Source organism: Grampus griseus, assembly GCF_964374135.1.
Source record: "Grampus griseus genome assembly, chromosome: 20".
Taxonomy (NCBI): Eukaryota; Metazoa; Chordata; class Mammalia; order Artiodactyla; family Delphinidae; genus Grampus; species Grampus griseus.
Genome location: NC_139014.1, coordinates 17,264,993 through 17,290,411, shown reverse-complemented (window position 1 = coordinate 17,290,411; position 25,419 = coordinate 17,264,993). Strand labels below are relative to the sequence as shown.

Here is a 25,419-nt window from a genome sequence, read left to right as displayed (position 1 = left end):
CGGTGAGCTGCCGCATCCAACTGGGGGCAGGGCTTCAGGACCGTCTCAGGACACTGTGCGAGTCGCGTGCCCCCAGTCAGGCAGGAAGGGAGAGTCTGAGGCCCTGAGGGGGTTTTCCTCTGCTGGGCTGCTGCCCTTATCCCAGTGTGGCCCTCCCTCCCCCGCCAGCTCCAAAAGGTGGCTCAGGGCCATGGGGGTAGCTGGCGTTTACGGGATGACTGACAGGTGAGGGCACCCTTGTGCCCAGTAGTCCTCAGGCTGCCGCAGCTGCTTTCATTAAAAGATCTGGTGTATAAAGCATCAGAGGAGGTTGGGTGAGAGCCCCGGGCTCGCTGTGAGCCTGCTCACTGAGCACGGTGGCGCTCTGCGGGCTCTACCAGTCATTGGGACTGCAGGACTGGGCGGGGGAGTGGGAGAGGCTTTGGACAGCTGTCACCTCAACTCTGCCTCTCCCCCCTTGGCTCTCCTAGGTTGGGCTGGTGTTACAGTAACCAGTTGCCAGTGAGATTCTGGATAAAGCCACTGAGAATTCAAACCAGGAAATGGAGCCCCACCACTTGTTGGTCCAGTTTTCACAAACGTGAGAATCCCTGGCAAAGGGACCAGAACTGAACTGGTTTTACAAACCGCCACTGAACTTGATGATTGTATTGCAATGGCGTAGGCTGCGTGATGTCACCTCTGGCCGTGTCTCTGGTCTCCCTGTTTTCCAATTAATCACATCATTATGCAGCCATGGTCAAGGGAATGTAACTGCTGAAAACTAGCTCGTGATTGGCATATTATGGAATTAACGGGTGAATAATAAAAGTATATATATATTATATATATATATATAAATATTTTAAATATCTTTCATGTTCCAAATGTACAAGGATGTTTGGTCTCTAATGAAAAACTGAATCCAGATCATTCCTCAAAATTAGAATCTCAGGCCAGTGCCAGACAAACACGTTGGTGCAGTGAATTGTTTCCTTCTGAAAGCAGGCATTGACTCTTCTTGGGGGAGCAGGAGAAAGAGGATGTGGGGAATATTATCCAGTTCCCCTCTGAATCAGCTGGAATACTGGCTTCGAGAAGGCGGGCTGGGGTGGAAGGGCTGTGCAAGCTTTGGGGAGAGCTCGGCTCTCTTAGAACGGCAGGTGGAGTCCTGGCTGGGGCTGACTCAACTCGGAGCTTTTCCTGCAGGGGCCGCGCCTTTTCTGCATCCTGAACCTGGGCAGCGGGGATGAGCTGTGGAAGCGGGTTTCATGAATCAAGTCCCTCTTGCAATCCTCTTGGCCTGCTCCCTGTAGGAAGTCATCCTGCCAACTGAGTTTTAAATCAGGGCTCATTAGCCAGCTGTTGCCAACCGTATGTTACGGGGATCAGTCCCCTGTGAGATGATGTTTTTCCACTGCCTGGGGTGACTGGCAGTTTGAAGGGGACCTTTGACCTCCTTGTAGCATCTGGATCGTTGTGGAGACCACATCAGTGCAAATCCTGCTTAGCTCATCTTAGAGCAAAGAGCCAGGAGGACCCTGATGCCCCCAGGGTGGTTGGGCAAGGATGGCGTGGGGCCGACGATACCCAGACCTCCAGCCACCAGCCCTTGGCCTGTGCCTTCCAACCCATTAGCCATCTCTCATGCTCCTTTCCGAGACACACAGCCTGCGAGTAGCGGCAAGGAGTGGTGGCTAGACGCTGATCTGGACTTGGCGACAGAAATGATTTCCTGTTGTCGTTGTCTGAGTCTGATTTTCACTGATGGTGTTTTGTGGATTTTTGTGGTGGTGGTGATGGTTGCTGATGCTGCTGGTGGCCCCCGGAATAATGGAGCTTCTGGTCGCACGGCTGTCGTGTAGGCATCCCTCAGTTGTGCTCAGCCCAGTGGCTTGGGGAGGATCGGGCTGTGAACTGTCGGCAGCAACCCATGTCCAGGCTTGTATGTAAGTTTTGCTCTAGGAGGAGGTAAATGGTGTGGGGTGGGGTGCTTCCACCTGGCTGCTTTCACCTCTCAGCTACTTGTAGAGGGGAGGAAGCCTTAGCTCGCAGGCCTGTAGGGCCGTGTTGCAGGCTGTGGGTTTTGGTGAGCTATGCCAGAGGCTGATTCTGCAGGGTCCCCAGAGCTGGAGGGAATCGTGTGCCTGGGATGGGGCTGTTCTGCCCCTGCACACGCAGGGGTGCTGCCAGCTTCCCGCAGATGGCTGCTGGAGCCAGCAACTCCACTGATTGGCTTTTCATCAGAGGCCTCTAGGGGCCTCCCTTCTCCTTGTCGTCCCCGTGCTGCAAACTGCAGGCACTGATCATGGCTGACCTTTGACTCCTTGACTCCGAGATGCCCAGACCAAAGAAGCTGCTGTTCTTAGCAAGGTGTGCACTGCATTCCACGGACGGTGGGAGTCGGAGAGGCAGGGCTCGCCCCACAGCCATCGGACACACCCCAAGGCCCAGAGCAGCCCGCCCTGTGCAGGCTTCTAAGGATGTCAAAGAACAGAGTGCCCAACTCTCCTACCTTGGGCAGGACCTGGAACTTGGAAAAGCTCCCTGTCACAGGCTTGGTCAGCTCGGGGCCAGGTCCCAGCCCGAGCTGCCTCTGAAATTTGAGGTGCACGACAGCGCCGGGAGTGAGCTTTGCCTTGGTGACTGAAGTCACGGAATGGAAACTGTGAGGCCCGTGCCTGTTCTGGAAGAAACAGATTTCCTGGAGAGGCCCCAGTGTCTCCCTCCAAAACCCTGCGACTGCTCCTTGGACTCTGCCGTTGTCTCCTGGTAGGGACCCTGCCGCCTTCAGCGCCGCCGCCGCCCAGGTCTGCGGGAGTCGGCTCGGTGGTTGCTGTTAGTCTCCTTTTTGCCCAAACAGCCCCTGGGTTCTTCACGCGACTGTTCCAGGACTTCAGGTCAGAGAGCTCAGAGAGAACCAGTGCTGGGGGTTTGGGGCCTTGCAGGATGGTGGACCCGTGGCTGGCTTGAACCCAACGAGGGAAAGGCCCGGGGCTCCATACTCATCCGTGGGGACCTGCCTTGGGCAGCTCCTCTTGGTGGGCTTCCCGGGTGTGGCCCTTAACCTCTGCCTCCAGCGCTGGGCTCTCGGACTCCATGTTCCAGGTGTTCACTCCTGCCTTTGGATTGACTCTGCATTTGACCCCTGACCCTGTGGCACATTCCCACGGCCTCCTCACTCTGTAAGGAGAGAGCTGGGGAGAAAGGAGGCCTCAGCTCTGGACTGAGGTCAACTACATAGGGCTCGTTTCCCCCACGCGTGCCCACTTCCGAAGATGCGGACATCTGGTTTGAAGGCCGGCCCACACCAAGCCACTTCAACACCTCGGTTTATGGAAAATTTCAGGCCTTGCTGCAGCTCCCTTCTAACTGCCGTCACATACTTGCTGAAGCCCGGGGTGGGTGTCTTGAATTCTTTGTCCAAAGATGGCCCAAAGGCCTGGATAGCTTCACAGAGCTGCAGCCAGGGAGAGGGTGGTGGCAGGCCGGGGTGGGGTGTGGGGCAGGAGCGTATTTCTGGCCGGTGCCTCCTCACCCAGGGGCAGCCTTCCTGAGGCCTGGCCCGCCTGCCCCAGAACCAGAGGAGAGCTGGGGCTGTGGTTTACCTCTGCAAGGTGACGGCAGGCCTGCAAACAGACCGTCCCTAGGGACGCCGTGGGGGAAATTTCACTCAATTCAGTGCAAAAATATTGACTGCCGGCCGGCAGGGTGCCACATCGGGGAGCAGGGAAGTGGGAAGCTTCACCTTTCTGTCTTGGCTTTTCTCCAGGCTGTGGGAGGGCATCCGTTTCCGGGGTGGGGGGAGAAATGCCAAATGCATTGTTGTTCTGCTTGGTACATCTCACTTGTTTCTAATAAAGGAAGCAGCTGAACAAAACCCTCCCGCCCTCCTGTATTCCTCTGGTCAGCAGGTGGCCGTGGAACCGATGCAGCCCCCGGCCTGGGCTGGAGCCCTCTCGCTCTGCAGGGAAGGCCCTCGTGACCACAGCACCGGGCAACTTCTGAACACCTTCCTTTGACGAGGCTGCCCTTTCAGGGCCAGCTTGGCTCTTTGCCCCTAACCTCTCCCACCCGCCAGCAAGGAGCCGGTACTGACTCAGGTTCCTCTGTGTAAGAGGAGCAACCAGGCTCAGCGCCAGCACCCTCGGTCTGGGTCAGCGTGGCTCCTCTGACGGAGGGCGCAGGCACCGCCCCTCCCCCTTGTCCAGATGTCACACCTCCCCTTGCAGGCCAGGGGCCGGGTGGTTCTGTTGAGACACTGGGGGTGCTTTTAATGCTGCAGGCCGGCAGGTCCCACTGAACCAGAAAGGTTCCCAGGAAGGGCCTGAGAAACCGCATCTAGACTTCCTGTGTGTCGTGTGTGTCCCCCCGCCCACCCCCTCTTCTCTTCCTCTGGACCTTTTCATCCATTCCCCGCATGGCTGGTGCTTCCGAGCCCCTTCCCGGGGAACCTGGGCCCTGAGCGGCACCCTGAGAGGACACAGGATCTGCCCCTGGGATCATCCGTGAGGCCTTGTCCCAGTCCTCCTAGACCCCCACCTTACGTCTCTCCCCAGCCCCAGACCAGCTGACTCCAGCTCCTGACAGCGGGCCTGCGGGCCTTCGCTCCCGTCTTAGGTTTGGGCTGGGAGAACACAGCCCTGTGGGTGGTCTCCACCCAGGGGTCTCCAGAATTACGAGCTGTGTTTCTTCTTTGCCCCCAGCTCCCATAATCATCAGTTCCTGTCAGCTTTTTTGCCTTAAAGACTCTCGCCCTTTGAAGGCCATCTTCCCAGCCTTTGGGCTCTTCTCCTAGCAGTAAACCCTTCCTCTGCTGCACCACGCCAGAGACGAGAAGCAGGACGGGGGGCTCAGCTGGGGCGCCCGGGTTCACCTGACAGGAGCCCCAGCCCAGGCCCTGCGGGGACCGCACAACTCTCAGTTGCCCTTCATATGCCAACACTGGACCTGGCCTCACCGTGCCCCCAACCGTGGGGCTGCAGTTTGGCCGCCTGCCTCTCCTGACAGCCGTGAGTGTTGTGTACCAAGGCCGCCCAGCCCATTCCTTCACGGTTCCTGGACAGGGGGGCATCTGGGCCCCTTCAGAGTCTGATTGTCTTCTTTCAGACACACTAATTCCTCAGAACCAAACGCCCCTCTTGGTGTAAACCGAGAGCAGGGTGAGGCTGTCACTTCCTGCATCAGGCAGGAAGGTGGAGACAGCCCAGCCCTGGGTTCTATGGGAGCAGCTTCCAGCCCCAGCCCAGCCCAGCCCCTGCCCCAGCCCACCCTCCGGGAACTGCCGTCAAGCTCAGCCCTTGTTCAGGGTTGGTGCTGTTGCCTGAGGGAACCCCAGATGCCAGGGCTCCACATTTAATCCCAGAAAGTCACCTTTCTGATAGGTCTCCTCTGGATTCTGCCTTCTGGTGTCTGGGCACCTCTCCCAGCATCTCTAGGGGGGCCTGGGGCGGCCCGCTGCTTTCCAGGCCTTTGTCTAGAAGGCTGGTTGGCTGGTGGAAGGAGAGTTCCAGGTCTCTGGGATTCGTCTGCTGAGCAGACAGGGGCCTCGAACCCAGCTGAGCCTGGAAAGGGGGACTCTGTCTGGAGTCCCTCAGAGGCCTGTCCCCGCCCCCTTGAGGGCCACAACAATCCTGCTCTGGCAGAAGCCCACCTACCTGCCCCGCTCCCCGTCCAAGGCCCCTGGTGTACGTGCTGTGGGGGTGGCTTTGTGAACTGCTGTCCTCACAGTCTTGTGATGCTGGCAGCAGCTCTGAGCCAAGAGGAAGGGTCAGGGCTATTTTGAGCTGCGGCAGCTCCTCCAGCACCCCTGGCTGTCTTAGACAGGGGAGCCCAGATGCAGCAAGAGGCCCAGGGGACGCTCCCTCTGCCCCGTCCCTCCTCTTAGGCCTGTGGGTGTGGCCTCAGAGGTGCTCAGGGCGTGGCAGTGGTAAAGTAAACTTGCTTCTTTATTTTGTTCTGCTGTCCTCTCCAGGGCTCTTCTAAGACAAGTTAAAAATCTCCTCCTAGGTTTACCCAGGGCTGAGCCTCCCTCTCCCTGCTTGCTTTAACAAGGGAGTGGCGCTCAGGTTCCAGAGCTGGAGGGAGGAGCCCAGAAAGCCTGGAGGGGGAAGGAGGGCCTTACGGGGTGGCTAACGCCTGGGGAGGGGGCAAGGGGGTGGCTGGGCTCCTTGTGGGAAGGAGGCTGGGACGGGGCAGAGAGTGGCTGAGGGCTTACATGTCCTGCTCCCCAAGTCTCCTGGCAGCAACGGTCCTGGCTCTTCAGAAGCCACGACGACCAGGTGGGCTGAGCACCTGAGGAGCTGGGGGCATCTCACAGCCCAGGGAAAAGATCAACTGCCTGTTCTTCAGGAGGGGCTGAGGCGGCCCTCAGCACCCAGTTGAGAACAGAGCCTGGCAGGCAGGCTAAGTGGGAGGCTGGAGGGCTGGCCCTCCGTCACCCCTCCTCTCCAGAGGAGGAGAGGGCCTCCGCTGACGGATGCAGACTGGCACCTGCAGAACCCAGGGTGGCTCAGCTGTGCCGTCAGGAGCGCTGGATGCAGATGTGGACAAAGAGGGTGGCTGGTGACAGTGAGGCCCCGTCCTTGGAAAGCAGGTGGATGTGGCGGTATCCTGCCGGGAGGGTAGCCCGGTGTCAGCTTCTCTGCCCACCGCCCTGCGGGGCCAGGCTCTCAGAGGGAGTGGGCAGCCCGGGTGAACAGGGTCTTGGAGGCCCGGCCCCCCTTCTCTTTCCACCCCCGTCAACCCCACCAACCTTGCTTCAGGCTGCTGAGAGGCAGTGTAAACTGGCCCACAAAGTCATTGGGGGACGTGGCGTCATAATCTTCTACCACGAACCGGACCAGCACCAGCTCCGGAGCCCGCAGCTGGAACTGCAGGGTCTGTCCCCAGCGGGGGTTGAAGCCTAGGGCGCAGGCCTGACCGTCAAGAGCCCGCCCTGCACCTGCCCCGCTCCCCGCTATCTGCCCCCAGCTCGCCCCAGCAGGGCCCCCACCGTTGTTGAGCACGTAGTTGGTCTCCTTGCAAGCACAGTCTGCGGGCACCCCGTGGATCTCAATGCGCACCAGCGGGTCCACGATGGAGTTTGGCTTCTCGGCATTCAGCTTGGGCAGCTGCTGCGCGGTCAGCACCTGCGCGGGAGCGAGGGGAGCTGCAGCCTGGCCCTCCTGCTCAGGACCTGGAGGCAGACCGCCCTCCCGCGAGCTGTCCCCAGGCCTCTGCTATCCTCAGGCTGGCACCCCGCAGACAGGGACCCCAGGCAGGGTGTGGTCCAGGCTGCTGACCTGGATGGTGAAAGTCGTTCTGGGGGGTCCAGGACACTCAGGGTCAAAGGTTGTGTCAGGCTGCCGCAGACAGGCAGGTTTCAGGACATAGCCGCACTGCCCATTGATAAGGAAGCGCCCGGCATTGAGGTCCATCTCATAACCTGGCGTCTGGAAGTTCAGGGCCACTGTGGACACAGCGGGGGCAGGGCAGGGGCTCTCAGCGGCCCTCTCTTCACTGCTCAGTTTCAAGAGTCTCACTGCCCTCCCCACCGGACACACCTCATGGGACGAGGACTCAGCTCTCTCTAGAGAGGGCCCAGGGTCCCACTGCCTGGATAGTGATATCCCACCCCTACCATGGCTGGGGGGTTTCACGGCAGCCTCCACAGCTGGAGCCGGAGGGTGGGGCTGGAGCCGGGCCAGAGGCAGGATCCAAGGAAGCCCCATGTTTCCCTCCCTGCCCCCAAGGGGACCAGGCTCCTCTCCTTCGGCTCTGCTCAGCCTCCCTCCAGAACACACGCTCGTCAGCGTTGCTTAGTGGGGACTGCCGGGCTGTGCGTGTGTGTGTATGAGGGGCACGTGGGAGCGGAGGTTTTGAATTTCCACCTGCATGAAAAGTTTTGAGATTGTGCACTGGCTCGTTTACACAAACGAGCCTGCTTTGTGTTTCCCCACCTTCCTTGTTGATCAGTCTTTTAATCACTGGATCTATAGGACTCATTTCTCCACCTTCTGGAAAGCTGTGCGGCCTCATCACCGCTGGGGCCGCCGTGGCCCCCTGCCCACCCCCTCTCCCCGGCGCTCCCACTCACCCAGCTGACAGCCCGAGTTCCACATCTCCTGGGGGTTGTAGTTGGCGGAGTTCATCCGCAGCCCCAGTGGGTAGACACGGGTCAGTTGGCAGGCATTGTGCCTGATGAAGCTGTTCCCTGAGCGAGAGTTGGGGCAGGACTGTGACAGCCCCTGGGCTGTGGCTCACCGGGTGCCAGGGCCTGTCCCCTCCCCTCCCCCACCTCCAGAGACAAGCTGGGAACAGAGGCTGAACTCCCATCCCCAGCTCCCCCGCCCCGGCTCCTTGTTCTCTCTGATGAGGGGACGGGGGTCCTCACAAGGAGGCTGCTGAAGTCCAGAGAGGGGCAGGGACCCCCCCCCGCTCCCGCCGCCTGACACTGCCTCCCACCCCAAGTCCCCACGTTCCCAACTTGGTGGGTGGAGCACTTGGCCCCAGGCTGGCATCCCCTGTCTTTCATGGCTCATCCCACAAGCACTCCTCCAGCCACGCCTCTGGTTCCAGGAACCCTTCCTGTACCTCAAGCCTCCAGGCCTTGGGCCAACCTGCTCCTCCTGTCTGAAGTCCCCTCCCCCTCTTCACCTGGCTGCTTCCGCCTCATCCTTCAGTCAGGTGTCTTCTCAGCCACCACTTGCTCGGGAACCCTTCTCTGGTCTCACCCCCTCCTGCTGGGCTTCCCCAGCCTCCGTCATGCCTGTCCTGCCCGACTGATCACCCGGCACCGTAATTGTCCATCTGTGTCTGGCCCCACCACTAGGCTGTGAGCTGGTGAAGGCAGACAGCAGCCTCCCCCTTCCCTGTGCCCTTTTCCCTCTACGTACGCCTGGCCGGGTGCCGGGCATGCGCTGGGCACTCATTCCCTGAGCCCCTCTTTTCACTGCCCCCGAAGCCCTTTCGCACTCCTTTCCAGATCAACTTTAGCACCTACCACCCACCAGGAGCCTGCAGGTCCCCCAGAGGCCCGACGTCCCGGCTCCTACCTGCCTCTCGGATGAGCTTCTTGGCCTTGCGCTCGCTGAGGGAGCTGACCTGGCAGGGCTGGGGCGGGGCTGGGGCAGGGCGCAGGGTCCGCAGGCGGCTGGCACAGCAGTACACGGCCAGGGCCGACAGCTCCGGGGAGATCTGCTTGGCCTGGGAGACGAGCCTCAGCGGGGGTCTGCCCGCTCCAGACCCCTGGTCCTCCCACCTTCCTTCCCTCTGCCACCTGCCCCCAAGCTCCACAGTGGCCTCAAGCCCCTGCCCAGCCCGGGCTGGCCCAGCCAGGCCCACTCACCCGCCGCCTCTGCTCTGGGGCCCCCGCCTCCTCTTCTTCGTCCTCGTCTTCGTTGTCCTCCTCCCGGTCTGACAGAATTCGACCGTCCTCATTCCGAGCAGCTGGCAGCCTCTTCCCCTTCACCAGGACCCGGCCTTTCAGCTGCTGTAGAGACCAACACGGAAAAATTAAGCCCTTTTGCCCCTGTGTCGGCTGGTCAGTCTATCACTCAGCCACCACTGTGTGAGGGGCTGGCCCAGGGTGGCGAGCAGCGAAGGAGACACAGATGAGTGATGTTTCTAATAGGAAGAAACCTATGAGGGAAACAGCCCCATCCACAGGGGACTGGCTAATGGGGTCCCTCTAAGCATCAGCATCCTACACAGCAGCCAGTAAAATGAATGAGGCGGCTCAGGGTTGAAAGAGACGGTGCTCTCTTCAAAAAAGATCTCGTGAAAGAAGCGCATGTAGAATATGTGTTCACGTGATCTTCGTGCACCATTTGAAAGAGAAGATAGCTCTGTACATAGCTATATATGTGCGTGGGAAAGTTCTGGAAGGATACACAAGACACTGCTGAAGATGCTCACTTCTCCAGAAATAGGACGGGGGGCGCGTGAGTGCAGGAAAATCCGTGTTCCATTGTGTATGCTTTTCTGCGGCTCCATTTTTTCTTTTACCATATGTATGTTATTTTCATACCGACAAAAAAATCACACACAAAGGTGAACCTACATTCCTTGCATAATTTGGGATTGGAAGGAGGAGGAGAGTTTTCTCAAAGAGCCCCAAAAGGATGAGTGTCCTGAAGGGGCAGATGAAATGCTCTGGGGGTTGGGAGGAAAGGAGGAAGGACCACTTCTGGCCAGAGAGCTGAGGAAGTTGTTAAGGCCACAGGAAGAGGCCCTTTACGCTGAGCTAGAGCTCTAAGCAGGTGGCGCTTGGCGAGCACAGATGGCTAGGAAGGGAGCTTCAGATGGAAGAGACAGTGTCAACCAAGGCCTTTGAGATGGGAATGGCCGAGCCTGCAGGACTCCGTGGGCAGAAGGCAGAGCGGGGAGGTCAGGGCCAGGTCGTAGAGGGCCTTCGATGCCAGGTGACAGGGTGGGGTGTGTCTAGTCAAAATGGAAGGCAGACAAGTGGCAAGACCACAGGGTGGCAGATGTCAGATGAACGGAGAAGCGGAGGAAGGTTAAGACAGAGAGAGGGGAGGGGGCCTGAACAAGGGAGGTGGATGTGGACCTCGGAGCCAGACCCTCCCCCCACCCAGGCTGGGGGTCCGGGAGCATCACCTCTGGGGACGGCAGCTCTTCAGGGTTCTGGGAGTCCAGCAGCTGCGTCACCAGCATGTCCCCTAGGATGGTGTGGAGGTGACGGGCCATGGCAGCCTGCTGCTCCAGCCCACAGTGGTTCTCGAGGGACAGGATGACGGGGTACGGAGACAGCTGTGGGAGGGAAGGGCAGCAGCTCAGTCACTCACCCCTCCCCCACCAGGACCCCTGCTATGCCCGGCCCCCAACCCCTTTCAGGCCAGGCAGGCAAAGGCAGGGCTCTGCAGAACCCACTCTGGGGGAGACTGAGTGCGTGGATATGGGACACACTGGGGTCAGTGTGCACGTGGAGGGGCAGAGGTCAGATCTGGGGCCTCGGGGAAGGGGTGGAATGTCTGGGGAGCTGAGGGTGGCTGCAGGAATGTTTTTCTTTTACAAATGTTCTTTATCTGTTAATGACACTGACCATGTCGTTTAGGTTGCACACTTTTGGTCCCAGCCCATCATTTGCTGACGGTAAGGTTTGTATAGCTCGACAGAAGTTGCAATTTTATGTAGGTGCAACACTGAGCCTCTCTTTCACGATTTTCTCTTTGCGAGTCACGATTAAAAGGTCCTTCCCTACCCACAAGGTTTTCTTCTGGAAATTTTACGATTTTAATACATTTACTAAATATAAGGGTGGGAGAAGGGAGCCTCTCACCCAGCTTTATTCTACCCCATTGGGCAGTTGTCCCAGCAGGACTTGGTGAAAGTGAGTCCCTGGGCAGGGGTTTCTTTTGTTTCGGGGGGTTTTTTGTTTTGGGGTTTTTTTGGCCGTGCCACGCGCGGCATGCAGGATCTTAGTTCCCTGACCAGGGGTCGAACCCGTGCCCCCTACAGTGGAAGCACAGAATCTTAACCACTGGACCACCAGGGAAGTCCCAGGGGTTTCTTCTGGAAGGACCGAGACCAGCTGATGTCATGGGGAAGGCTCTGGGGCTGGGCGTGGGAGTCCCAGGGCTCACCGTGAAGGCATGGTCACGCACTGCCTGGATCACGTCTCGGAAGAGGATCTTGGAGGTGAGGGTGTGGCCATGGTAGATGACCGGCTCCCCTCCTGGCCCCTCCCAGCAGTCAAGCTCCACACAGCGGCATCCCTGGGCAAAGGCTCTGCGGACAGATGGATGGATGGGCAAGGTGTCATATGGGTGGCACAGAGCAGGGCGATGGACAGGCCCCCAGGTAGGCCCCAGGAAGCCCATGGCGGGAGCTGAGCCCCATGTCCATCCCCAAACTGGCTCCCAGACATGTTCACTCCCACCATCCCCCCCACTATGGTACCTAACATAGGCCTCGGTGCTGCTGGGCCCACCGATCTGAGAGTCGGTCAGGTAGGTGTTATGGGAGGAGGAGATGAAGTAGTGGGCCAGGGGCTGGTTCATGTCCTGGAACACACACGTGTGGGCCGGGTTCAGGGCAGCCCCCTCAGGCGACAACAGGTACATCATGAAGCCATCCAGAGTCATCAGCTCGTGCTGCTTGGCTGAAGGAATGGGCAGAAGAGAGCATCACGGGGGACCCCTTTGTCTGGCCCTAAAATGCCTCAAAGCTCACTCAACTTAGTAATAGTGAGCACCTGTCTACTGACTGGACTCCACGTAAGTTACGCCTTTTTTTTTTTTTTTTGGCCACACCTCGCAGCTTGCGGGATCTGTTTCCCGACCAGGGATTGAACCCGGGCCACGGCAGTGAAAGGCTGGAATCCTAACCAGTAGGCCACCAGGGGACTCCCAAGTTATGCCATTTAATTTCAACCCAACCCTGTGAGGACGGTACATTACTATGCCATTTTACAGATGTGGCAGCTGAGTCTCAGAGAGGCAAGGTAACCTGCCCAAGATGGTGCCCACAGCCTGTAATAGCTGAGCCCACTTAGCTGGGAACCCGGACCTGTCAGATGCCGAGCCCTGGGCCGTGTTGGCCCCAGCCCCATCTGTCAGACCCCTCACCTGTCTCGTTGAGCTCATAGGTGTGGATGAGCTGCTGGGCGTGGGCCAGTGTGGCGTCATCCTCACCCTGGTCCTCCAGGAACTCCAGCAGCTCGGGGGTGCTCAACACCCGGTCCTCGCCCGAGTACCGATGGAAGATCTCCTCCAGCTCGGGGCGTTTCAGCAGCCGTCGCAGAAACTCCTCAATCTCAGGCCCCTCCAGCCACTCATTGTTGGAGCGGTCACACTCCTGGAGAACAGGAGGGAGAGATTCAGAGGAGGAGGACACCCTGGGAGAGTTGGCCTGCGCTGACACGCCCGTCATCCACCACGTCTGGGAAGGAGGCACTGTCCGCAGTTTCACAGGTGGAGAAATTGAAAGCTAGCCAGGCTCCGGGTCTCACTCAGACTCACACAGCTGCTAAATCACAGGGCTGGGATTCTAAGAAAGGACTCGGGTTCATTGCCTGTTCCTCTGCCCCACGACCTACTCCAAGAATCAAGATGTGGGAGGAGACACTGTGAGCCCCGGGCAGGGCTGAGCCCCGGGCAGGGCTGAGCCCCGGTGCCAGAATCCCCCCTCCCGTGTGTATACGCTACCGTTCTCAGCCTCACACGTTCACACCCAGGGGCAGTGAGCAACACATAACAGAATTCACGTGGCGCTATCGGCCCAGGTGCACTGGTGCCGTGGCCCCTTCTGTCTTTTGGGGTCACAGTCAACATCCACACAGGTGTCTCCACGTGATCCAACTGGGCCACGGATGCACAGCCCACCTCCGTGGGCCCCGTCTGTGCTCCCACATGTGGGGTGTACATGGTCACGTGTGGAGGTGCCACACATGCCACAGTGGAGGGGGGTGCGCTCCTGTGTGTACCCGTGAGCCTGAGGTCCTCCCTACCTGGGCTCTGCCTGAGGGTGAGGAAAGGAGCTCTGGGCCAGCACTCCCATCCTGGCCCAGTGGCTTCACTGGGTTGAAAGTGTACCTAGGCCCAGATGTGGCCTTTCTGCAGAGAGAGGCCACTCTCCACAAAAGCTGGCGGGTGGGAAGGGGGAGGGAACTGGTGGCTCAGATGGCTGGGGGAAGGCAGAGAGCAGGTGGGAAGGGGGAGGGAACTGGTGGCTCAGATGGCTGGGGGAAGGCAGAGGGCAGGTGGGAAGGGGGAGGGAACTGATGACCCAGATGGCTGGGGGAGGGCAGAGAGCAGAGGCCAGAATGGTGGCAGATGCCCACCTTGAAGAGGCCGTAGGCGTACATGTCGTTCATGTCCACGTTGACCATGCGGAGCAGGTTCTTGATCTCCTTGAAGCTCATCTTACTGTCCTGGTTGGAGTCCGCTCGATGCAGATAGAAGTGGATCCAGGTGTGGGTGCTCAAGAAATACTAGAGACAGGCTGGGCCCAGCCCCCTGCTGACAGGTAACTGACAGGTATGGCATACCCCCACCCCCGCCCTGGGGGCTCCCAGGTTTGGGGGCTGTGGTTTCCCCTCAGCCTGTGGACCCCCTGAGTGCCCCAGCCGCACGTCCTCCACGGGAACGGGCTCCCCGTCACCACCCTCGGTTCTTAAGACAAGGGGCTCTATCTCAAACCGCGGGTCCCTAAGGGCGGAGCCACGCCTCCCCTGGGCCTGAGGGTCCTCCCGGCACACGGCCGGCCCCCCTCCCCGCGCGGTCCGCTGCCTTCCCCGGGAGGATATTGGTCGAGGCGCTCGCGCTGGCTCATGGCATCGAGGCGCGCGCGCAGCTTGGCCAGACCGCGCACCCAGCGCTGCGCCTCCTCGGCCGTGGGCGCCGCCAGGTCCAAGTTCTTGCGACGCCCCTTGAAGGCGATGGTTAGGCAGCGCGCCGGCTCGAAGGCGCCCCCGAAGCGCCGCAGGCCCTCGGACTGGTGGCCCTCGCGGACGGCCTCGATGTGCTGCACGAAGACTGCGGAGAGGGACGGGACGCGCGCGGCCGGGTCAGGGCGGCGGGGCCGGGCCTCCACTGTCCCCAGCCTGCCCGCGCCCGCCCGGGCCCCAGCTCACAGATGTGCTGCGAAGGCGCGCGCGGGATGCGCCGCTGGAACCACACGCTCAGGCCGTCCTCCTGCAGCCGGTACAGCCGCTCCTTTTGCCATGTCCGCGAGCGGATCTTGCAGAGCCGGGAGCCCCGCAGCATGGCGCGCACGTCCTCGTCCTCCGTCAGGCCTGCGGGGGCGGGAGGGGATGGGCATCCTGGCTGGCCCTGCTTGCAGGTTCCCTCCACCCTCCTCCCAGCAGGGAGGTGCGGCCTCCTCCGCAAGCCTCTGTAAACTCTCCCAGGCGGCTCTTCCTCTCCCTGTAACAGGCCCCAATACCGGCTTTGGCTGTAGGCTCTTTGGCCCCAAGGCCTGTGCTTGGTGTGTCCCACCCAGGCCACCCTGGGAGGGGTGCCAGTAACAGGCCTGCCCTCCCCCGTGTCAAGCAGCCTCGTCTGGAGGCCCTCAGAGCAGAGCCCAAGGCGGCGCCTGGGACTCAGGCCTCGCTAAAGTTCACTCTTTCTGCCACTCCCCTCCATCACGGCCTCCAGCCTTCAAGCCTGGAATCTGCCATCAACAGCCTTTTCCCTTGACACGAAAACCTGACCATCAAGAGGGTAGTCTCACTATCTAACCTAAATCTTACCTGCTGCAACCCAAGCTCCTCACCTCTGCTTTCCCGAAGACAAGGGAGGACAGCAGAGGTCACTCTGGCTCCACGGTCTCAGACCAAGCATGCCAGGCCCAGTCCTGCCTTGGCCAGCCTGGGGCTGATCTCCAGATGCCCTGGTGGGGCCCAGCTGAAAGCATGATCTCCTGTGACACTTGGTATCCCCCTTGCCCAGCCACTGTCACAACCCCGTGTAACCCCTGAGCCCACATGTGCTCTCCGGTCACAGCGTCCATCCTTCTTAATAAGACAAAATGCTTACAAAGTACCTACTACATGCCAGACCCCACTCACGCGTTAACACACGAGAAAACAAGTGCACAGATGCTTCAGCCACTTGCCAGAATTCCATGGCTGGGGAGTGGCAGAAGCAGGCTTCAGACCCTGGAGGTCAGGCTCCAGCACCTTCGCCCTTGGCCACTACACTGACCCCTCTGCTCCTTCTATCCTCCTCCCTCCCCCAACTCCCTGCAACCACCCTGGGCTTGAGGACCTAGGAAAGAGCAGGGTCCGAGGAGTCAAATACCAGCTCTGTCACTCCCCAGTTACACGGCCTTGGTGGCACTACCCTGTGACAGCTCTAAGCCTCATGTTCGCCATTCATAAAATGGAGACCACAATAGTAGCTGCTACAAAATCCAAAATTCAGTCAAGATGCTGCCCATCCTGGTAGGGCCACACCCTGCTCAGATCTTCCTCAGCAGGGGTCAGAACCAAAGGTTTATGAGCCAGGGGACAACAGAACGTGTGGAAACCAGACAAACTGTAGGGTCCACACCCTTCGGAAGGACGGAGGCAGCCAGGAGTGGATGAAGGCCCAGAGTTCCCAGGGAACCGAATCTGGATTTATATGTGACGCCTCCAGATTTTTCAATGTTGGCAATTAAATCAAATTGAAACAAAAAACCCCCAAACACCACTGTTTGGGCCAAAAGAAACAAGACAGTGGGCCTCTCTTCCTCCCTTTATTTTAACAAGCTCCCAATACTGGGTTTGGCTTTAGGCTTTGTGGCCCCAAGGACTCTGCTTGCCCAGCTGCAAACCCTGACCTGAGGAATCAAGTCTAAATTCCTGGGGCTTCCTCTCACTCTCTCTAGGAGCCTTTGTAGGATCGTTCTCCCATCTCTTCCTCAGACTGGGGTCCTTCAAGGACCACCTCCTCCAGGAAGTCTTTCCTGATTTGTCCTCAAATAGGAGTTCTCCTTCCCTGACCACCAGCAACACTTTTTACTTTAATTAAATCACCCCACCTAAACTGTAATTTCAGTGGACCTTAATAAGCCCAAGCGCTGGGATATCCACACCTCAGTGCTTGTCCCAGAGCCAGGCTTGCAGCCAGTGTTTTCTGAAAGGGGAGGCAGATGGACAGACAGCTGGGGACTAAGTGTATTCTAGCCCCAGCCCTGAGCCATCTGTCCAGATGTCAGGGCAGCAGCCTTGTGGGTCAGGGTTTCTCAACTCCGGCTGTGCATCAGAATCACCTGGTGGAGGTTGCAAAACCCATGACCCAGAGATTCTCATCCAGCAGGTACAGGTTGGGGGTTGGACATCTGTATGTTTAAAAAGCTACCTTATGGAAAAAAAAAAAAGCTACCTTATGACTTTGAGAGTGACTATAATGGAGAATCATGGACTCAGGGGCAGGAGGAGAAACCTGCCATCCTTAAGAGGCTATGGTCCCCCTTGGGGCCAATTTGTGACCCTAATGGCTCCAAGGGGTCTCTCAGGGTTTAGACTGTGGCCTTCTGGAAGGGTCAATGCCCACTCAGTGCCACCTAGCCAGGAAGGGGAGGTGGAACCCTCCTTCTTCCAGGTAAAGAGCTGGAACTTGGCATGGGCCAGGCCAAGAGACTCACCAGACCCTCAGGCCCCTATCCCCACAGGTTCCCCACATCCAGGCAACCTCTGCATTCTCTCATCCTGAGGAACAACAGAGTGGGGGGCAGGGCATTCAGGGGCACCTGCAGCGCCATCAGGGCTGAGCCCGCCCCTCCACCACCCCCTCAGCTATGGGAAAGGGGACTCCTCATCCCCATGACAGCCAGGCCCTGCAGCTGCACCCACCTCCCCTGACTGGGCCAGCCCTGTGATGCCAAGGCCAGAGGTTGGGGGGGGAGGTGGAGGAGGGGGGCTGGTGCATGACTAAGGCTGGAAATGGAGGTGAGTCACTGAAGGCCTCTTTTGTCCAGAGCCTGCTGCAAACAGGACATGGAGAAAGGCAGCCTGAGCTCCCGACCAGCACCCCACCGGGACAGGTTCCCACGCTGAGGAGGCCCCTACTCCTGGCTCTCACCCCCAGCTCCCCAGGAGCCTGCTGGGGGAAGAGGTGACATTCCATTCTGCCCACCCAACCAGCACAGGCCCCCCGGATCACACTGCCCCTTGGACCACACTGTCCTCCAACCACACTGCCAGAGGAAAAGCCACACAGAACGAGGGTGAAGTGCCCGGCTGGGCCAGGTGCCGAGTCCCTGGGTGGGTGCCTCTATTTCTCTACTGCTTGAGCTTCTGAACCCTAGGGTAGTGAGGGGGCTGAGCTGTCAGATGGGAGGGGCAGGACCAAGGGAGGTAAGGGCGTGAGGTCAGGAAGCAGGCCCAGGCCCTGGGCAGTGATACTGAGAGGGGCCTGGCCCTCTGCCTAGCCACCCAGTAAACATTTATCGGTCCCACCAGATCCAAACCCACAGATGTTTCCTCGACCTCATTCCTACCTGCTTGGAGCAGGAGTGCAAGCTGCCTGCCTCCCGTGGTTTCCATGGATTCTCTATCTATCCATCTCTGCCTTGAACCTGGAGCTGGGCTGGGCCAGCACCATGGCCACCTCAACCGAGCAGGTGGGGGAACAATCACGAAATAACAGTAGTAAAAATGAGGACAAACAGTACCAAAAGGTGGAAACAACCCAAGCGTCCATCAACAAATGAATGAATAAGCAAAATGTGGTCTATGCATACAGTGGGTTATTATTCAGCCATAAAGAGGAGTGAAATCTGATCTCTGTTACAACACGGATGAACCGTGAAAACATTATGCGGGCTTCCCTGGTGGCGCAGTGGTTGCGAGTCCGCCTGCCGATGCAGGGGACGTGGGTTCGTGCCCCGGTCCGGAAGGATCCCACATGCCGCGGAGCGGCTGGGCCCGTGAGCCATGGCCGCTGAGCCTGCGTGTCCAGAGCCTGTGCTCCGCAACGGGAGAGGCCACAACAGTGAGAGGCCCGCGTACCGCAAAAAAAAAAAAAAAAAAAAAAGATGAAAACATTATGCTAAGGGAAATAAGCCAGACCCAGAAGGACAAATGATGTACGATTCCATTTACATGAGATACTAGAACAGTCAAATTCACAGAAACAGATTTTATATCACTTATACCTCAATTTAAAAAAACTCAGAGACAGAAAGTAAATTAGAGGTTACCGGGGGCTGGGGAAAGGGAAGAATGGTGACTTATGTCCTAATGGTTACAGAGTTTCTGTTTAGGGTGATGGAAAAGTTTTAGAAATAGCACAATATTGTGAATGTAATTAATGCCACTGAATTACCCACTTCAGAATGGTGTACATGGCCAATTTTATGTTATATATATTTTACCACAATTTTTAAAAATTAAGGGACTTTGCTGGCGGTGCAGTGGTTAAGACTCCGTGCTTTCAATGCAGGGGGCACAGGTTCGATCCCTGGTGGAGGAACTAAGATCCTGCATGCCACACAGCACAGCCAAAGAATAAGAATAATGATAATGTAATATGCCAGAAACTGCTGTACACTTTACATGGCCGAATGGTATGGGATGTGAATTCATTCTCAATAAAGCTGTTGAAGAGGCACAGAGCAGCTAACGAACTTGTCCAGGGTCACAGGGCAGCTGGGGTGCGTTCAGAGTTGGGGGGCCTCACCCAAAGGGCTCTGTGTGACTGAAGGAGCACACAGGGCTCTCTGTCTGGGGCCCGCCCACAGAAGGCGCACAGTAAATGATAACAAAGAAGGAAACCAAGGCAGTGCCGGGGGTGGGGGGTGGGCAAGGACCCGGGTATTCTGCTCCATCCCTGCTCCTCAGTCCCATGGCTTGCAGCTGGGCCCCTCTCCCGCCCCGTGTCATCAGCTGGGGCCCAGACACCTTCCCTGAGCCGCTTATCTCAGCCCCCAGAGAGGGGCCAGGAGGTGGTGAGGAACGGGCAGCCCCACAGTTTCCCAGTAACCACCTGCAGCCTGGGCGGGTTGGGCTGTGTGTGGTCTGGGGCCAAGGCTGCGGGCAGGAATCTGCCTCACTGGCAGAGCTGCAAGGGGCTGTGGGGAGGCCAAGTTTATCCCTGGCCCTTCAATCCCACCTTTCTCACAGGTGGGCCACTGATGATCAGAGAGGACTCGCTGTGTATGCTAAAAACAGTGTGGGTGGCCCAAGGCAGGGGTGGATGCAGGGGCCATGTAGGGGGTGGGCAGAGGCCAGAGTGGGCTGGTGGCAGGGGTGGGAGTGCTGTGTGGTCACGGGGCGTGTATGCAGAGCAGGGTGTGTAAGGAGTGAAGGTGTGTGTAGGGTGGTGTGTGCACATCAGGTGTGTGTGTGTGTGTGTGTGTGTATGGGGTTGGTGGGTGGGAGGTGGTCAGCTTGGCATGGAAACTAAGGTGTGTGTGTGTGTGTGTGTGTGTGTGTGTGTGTGTGTGTGTATGGGGTTGGTGGGTGGGAGGTGGTCAGCTTGGCATGGAAACTAAGGTGTGTGTGTGTGTGTGTGTGCGCCAGTGCACACTCAGGAAGGGCCCACGGGACTCCAGTAGGAATGTGAGACATGCAGGGAACAGCGACAGCCGACAGCTTCATGCCAACGGGGGGAGGGGAGGAAGAGCAGCTTTTCCCGGTGACTGAGGCCATGAGGCTCTGGGAGGGGACAGGCAAGGGCAAGGGGTCTCAAACTCCTTCCCACCGGAATCCTCAAGCCAGCAGGTAGCCTCAGCACCTCGGGTACCAAACGCGTCCCCCTCGCCCTGACTGGCTGCCACACCCAAGGCTAGAGCCTAGCGGAGCTCCGTGCCAGAATCCATAACATTCCTTGAAGCATCAACAAAGTCAAGAAAGGCAGGCGGTGCTTCCCCTGCTCTGGGTGGACGTAGTGCGATAAAGGTGGCAACACTCTTCTCCGCAGGGCCAGACCAGGCGTGAAGCCTGTTTGGGGGCTGAGATCGTGGAGCGGGGCTCCTCAGAGCTGAGGAAGGAGGAGAGGTGAGGGGGGCCAGGATGCAGGGCAGAGCCAGCCCCCCAGCCCTGCCTGGCACACGCCGGCGCGACCAGGAGGGCTGCCCACCCCTCCCACCACCCAGGCCAGGCACCTCCCCAGACCGGGGGCTGCTCTGAAGACCGCCCCACCTGCCAACCTCGCCCCTGGCAGCCCCACTCACTCTGCAGGAGATGCCCTGGGCAGGCCATCGGGAGAGCCCGCTTTCCCTGCGGCACTTGGCGGTGTGTGCCGACGGGGGAGGGAAGGCAACAGATTCTGCCCACTTAGTGCTCTGCTCACAGGAGGATTAGCGGCAGGGTGGAGCATCGGGGCACAGGGACAGTTCCAGGCTCTGGGGAGATAGGGCTGCCAGACAAAATTCAGGATGCCCAGTTAAATGTGAATTTCAGATGAACAAAAAATAATAATATTTTAGTATCAAATATTTACATAATTTGGGACATACTGATATATATTTTTTGGCAGCCCTATGAGGACACCCCTGGCAGCTGGCAGAACCACTATGGGAGAGGGGTGTAGCAGGCCCCTCCCCACCAGGCTTAAATCACTCATTCATTCATTGTGTTAGGAGCTTGGACACTGGGCCAGACTTCCTGGGTTCAAATCCTCTCTTAGCTACTTCCCAGCTTGGAATACGGGGCAAGTTACTGAACCTCTCTGAACCTCAGTTTCCTCACTTGTAAAATGAGGCTAATGGTCCCACCTACCTCATAAGGTTGTGACATTAAACGAGCTAATACAAGAAAAGCGCTCGCACAGTGTTATAAAGGTGGTAATTAGTATTCATTAATTCCAGCAATAATGAGCTCTCATTGAGGGCTTCCCTGGTGGCGCAGTGGTTAAGAATCTGCCTGCCAATGCAGGGGACATGGGTTTGAGCCCTGGTCTGGGAAGATCCCACATGCCGCGGAGCAACTAGGCCCGTGAGCCACAACTACTGAGCCTGCGCGTCTGGAGCCTGTGCTCCCAACAAGAGAGGCCGCGATAGTGAGAGGCCCGCGCACCGCGATGAAGAGTGGCCCCCCCTCGCCGCAACTGGAGAAAGCCCTCGCACAGAAATGAAGACCCAACACAGCCAAAAATAAATAAATAAATTAATTAATTAAAAAGAAAAAAAAGAAAAGAAACGCTGTTTCTTATTAAAAAGAGCCCTCATTGAAAACGATGGCTTTGATGGCAGACAGACGCTGCCTCTTAACCGCATGGCCTTGGGCCGGTGACTTCACCCCCTCCACCTCAAGTTTCTTATCTGTGAGGACAGTGACAGCACCTTCCCCTGGGGTGCCCGAGGATTAAGTAGGATCTGGGCTACTGCGAGCTCAGCCCTGCCCTGGTGCTCACTGGGCTCCTCTTCTAGCTCTTCAACTGTTCCCTGGCTTCCCTGGCGCAGGCCAGGCCAGCAGCCCAGCCTGGGGGCGGGAGATGGGAGCAGAGTGGACCCTAGGCTCCACAAATGACTCCCACTCAATGCGGGGGCTGCTGTCCGTCCCCCCTCATCTCGGTTTCCCCCAGTATGGCCCCCCTTTCTTTTCCTTGGGCCCCTCTTCACCTTTGACTCTGAGCCACTCCCTGCTCTAGTCTCTTGACCTGATCGGAAAGAAAATCTGTCCTCTGTTAGACTAAGGGGTGTGGCAAAGGCGGTGACAGGACACAGCCCTCAGGGTCATTTCAGGAGAGGCAGCAGCTGCAGGGGTCATCGTGGAAGCTACCTGGCTGGTAGACCTAGGACTGGGCCTTTATGGCCAGGGCAGTTGGGCCCCAGGACAGCTGGGTTTCACCTCCACCTCCACCTGGACTCAGTGAGGCCTGGGGAAGGGACATTCCCCACAGACTTGACATTCCTCTCTCTGAAGGCAGTCACTCAACAGGACGGTGCCGCAGTCAGCGGGGAGGGAGGGTGGTGCAGATGGCATTCTGACACCCACATAGTTCCCAAGAGTGTCACTGTCACGGGGTGCCCGGAGCTCCCGTTCAACGTTACTCAGCCAAAGGGGAATGAGTCTTGGGCTCAGCTGTAATTATTTGTCTACAAGTGGCTCCTGGCACTAGACTGTTCATTCCCCCAGGGCAAGGTGCTGTGTCCTCCATCTCTGTAGCCCCAGCCCTGACACTGCGCTCTGGCATGCGGACGGGGCTTAGCAAAAACGTATGGAATGAGGAGGCAGGCAGGTGTGCGGGAGCATCACCTCAGCCCTCCCAGGGTACCCATAACCCCCGCAGGCAGCTGACTCCTGGGGCTGCTTCTCTGGCCCAACACCAGCCCTTGACTATCTCAGCAGCACCTCAACTCCCCATGGCCATCGACCTCTCCCCAAACCACCACTGCCCCTTAGACCACAGGATGATGACGCTGCCACCCATTAGAGACACCTTCCAGATCCCACCAACTGCCAAGTCCAGCCCGGTGCATCTCCCTGTAGTTCTGGAATCCATCTCGGCTGTACCGGCCCACTTCTGAGCTCCCCGTCCCCCCCGCACACACATAGCTTGCCCAGCTGACGCCTCAACCTCCCTCCTGTGGGTCTCCTTGTTTCACCCCTGCCTTCGTCCAACCCACCCCTACTCTACACAATTCCTGCCTCTCTCCTCCGGCCTGAGACCTTTCCCGGGCTCCTGTCACCCTCCAGAGAAAGTCCATAACCTTATAAGCAGGGGCCTTGAGGACCCAGCCTCCACCTGCCTCTCCCCTTCTGCCTCACTCTAGTCTCCCTCCAGCTCCAGGGTGCAGCCAGGGCTCGCCAGCATCTTGGTCCTTCCTTCACAGCCTTATTTCTTTGCTTCATTGTCTGACATCCTTGCTGGTACTTCAGCTCTCTGAGGGCCAGGACTGTGTCTGCCTTGTTCGTTGCTGAATCCCCAGGGCAGAGCATAATATAGGCACTCAATAAATGTTTGTGGAATGCATGTGTGATTGATGAAAGGTAGGGCAGAGACCTCGTCTTCTGTCTCCATAAGGAGAGTGCCAGGCACGGCGCTCAGAACACAGCACTCAATAAATTCAGGTCAAATGAATGAGAGGAGGCAGAAGTAAGAACAGGGGGGTGGGGCTTCCCTGGTGGCGCGGTGGTTGAGCATCCGCCTGCTGATGCTGGGGACACGGGTTTGAGCCCTGGTCTGGGAAAATCCCACATGCCGTGGATCCGTGCACTACAACTACTGAGCCTGCGCTCTAGAGCCCACGAGCCACAACTACTGAAGCCTCTGCGCCTAAAGCCCATGCTCTGCAACAAGAGGAGCCACTGCAATGAGAAGCCCGTGCACCTCAACAAAGAGAAGCTCCCCTTGCCGCAGCTAGAGGAAGCCTGTGCACAGCAACGAAGACCCAATGCAGCCAAAAATAAATAAATAAAATAAATTTTAAAATTTAAAAATCTTAAAAAAAAGAACAAGGGGTGGAGGACAGTGGTAAAGAGAAGGTAAGACCAGCTATCGGGACCTCTGATTTTTGCTCCAAGATTCACACAGGTCTTCGGGCAGCCCTGCCCTCTGTTCCCTCAGCCCCACTTCATTAACTATTCTACCGACCACAGTTCTACTACACCACTTCACTTTTACAGTATTTTACATTGTATAAAATGTAAAATTCTCACACATAAACCCCCTCGTTCAAGCCCTCAACCCCCCAGTCAGTCCCACTTTGCCCTGGTTCTGAGACGGGGCCAGGGGCAGTGTGGGGTACATACCAACTTTTGCCCTCTATTAGCTGTGTGGTCATAGACAAATTCCTGACTTTCTCTGAGTCAGTTTCCTCATCTGTGAAATGGGGATTATACCACCTGCCTCTCAGGAAGGTGAAGAAAATTGAAGGGCACCACATCTGTAACCACCCAGTGCTGGCCAGTGTCTGGGAGATGCTTGATAAACCATAGTTACTTTCCTTTCCCCCACTGACTTCCCTCAAATCTGAGAAGGCAACTCTGGCTTTCTGACCCGAAGGTAGGGCGCCTCCTGGTGGAAAACAAAAGCCATCTGGGAGCCTCGCTCGGACCCCAGGACCTCGGGTGACCCCAGGTGCGACCTCCCCTCCCCCGCTGGAACGGTGCTGGTCTTCCATCCCTCGCCGGACTCCCCACAGCCCCATTGGGAAGCCCACCAACGGCTCGCCGGAACACCCCAACCCTCCCAGGCTGCGCCCCCGGGGCCCGTCCGCACCCACCCCGAGCCGCCCCAGCCGCTCACTGACCCATCTTCTTCAGCGCCCGCAGCCCGGGCCTCTTGTTGCCGCCGTCCTGGGGTGCGGGCGGGGACGGGAGCGCGACGGGCGCTGCGACCTGGGCCGGCACCGGGGGCTCCTCGCGCCGCCGATGGCGGCTCCTCCAGCGGCCGCACAGCATGGTCGCGGGGCCGGGGCCGGGCCCGGGGTCTGTGCGCGGTGTCGAGCGAAGAAACTTACCGGCGCCGTGAGGGAGTCGGGAGGAGGAGGTGTCGGGAGGAGGGAAAGAGGGAGGGACGAGGGTTAGGGAAGGAGGGACCCGGAGGGAGAGGGCGGGGCCAAGGATGGCGTGGGGAGGTGCGAGGGGGCGGCGAAGGGGGCGGTGACCCAGGCGGGGAACCGTGCCCTAGAGGAAGTGTGGGGAGGGGGCCTGACCCGCGACCCCGAGTCTCCGCGTTAGGCCCCTGCTCCTGAGTCCGCCTCCCCATTCTCCGAGCGGTCCTGGGATCCCGGCCCTATCGGAGTCCTGAGCCCCCATGGTGCTGGGGGGAGGCATCGGAGGCAGCGACGGCCGCCCTCTGGCACAGACACCCTCTCCTTTCCCCGGACCCTGACTCAGTGTGGACTCAGGACCCCTCTCCACCCTCCTCCTCCCCGTCCCGCCTGAGGGCTCAGAAGGAAGCCAGACAGGGGATAGGGTCCGCGAGCCGGATCGTCCTGGGCCTAGGGTCCGCGGGCCCGGAAAGTCCCGGGAGCTTAGCCGGGCGGCAGGGCAGCCCGAACCGGAGGAGTGGGGGGTGGGGGGGAGTGGGAACTGACTGGAGGTGGGGAGGGAGGAAGGCT

The 25,419-nt window shown here is 58.6% G+C and overlaps 2 protein-coding genes across 2 annotated transcripts in view; one reads left to right on the top strand and one right to left on the bottom strand.

Moving 5' to 3' along the window:
• The window catches only part of NMT1 (N-myristoyltransferase 1), a 33,685-nt gene extending 29,849 nt beyond the window's left edge, over nt 1–3,836 (top strand). The window contains exon 12 of the mRNA XM_082680085.1: nt 471–3,836. Within this exon, the coding sequence (XP_082536211.1) occupies nt 471–491 (21 nt within the window). The 3' untranslated portion in view covers nt 492–3,836. The remainder of the gene's footprint in view (nt 1–470) is intronic.
• A 2,543-nt stretch (nt 3,837–6,379) lies between these two features.
• PLCD3 (phospholipase C delta 3) lies at nt 6,380–24,757 on the bottom strand (the record flags this gene model as incomplete). The annotated part of the gene is made up of 15 exons (XM_082680122.1): nt 6,380–6,591; nt 6,734–6,883; nt 6,974–7,109; nt 7,263–7,429; nt 8,057–8,173; nt 9,015–9,165; nt 9,308–9,451; nt 10,579–10,731; nt 11,565–11,709; nt 11,881–12,082; nt 12,549–12,777; nt 13,763–13,892; nt 14,228–14,456; nt 14,555–14,716; nt 24,607–24,757. The coding sequence occupies 15 exons, from the start codon at nt 24,755–24,757 to the stop codon at nt 6,503–6,505; spliced, it is 2,355 nt and encodes a 784-aa protein (XP_082536248.1). The 3' UTR covers nt 6,380–6,502.
• Between the last annotated feature and the right edge of the window lie 662 nt (nt 24,758–25,419).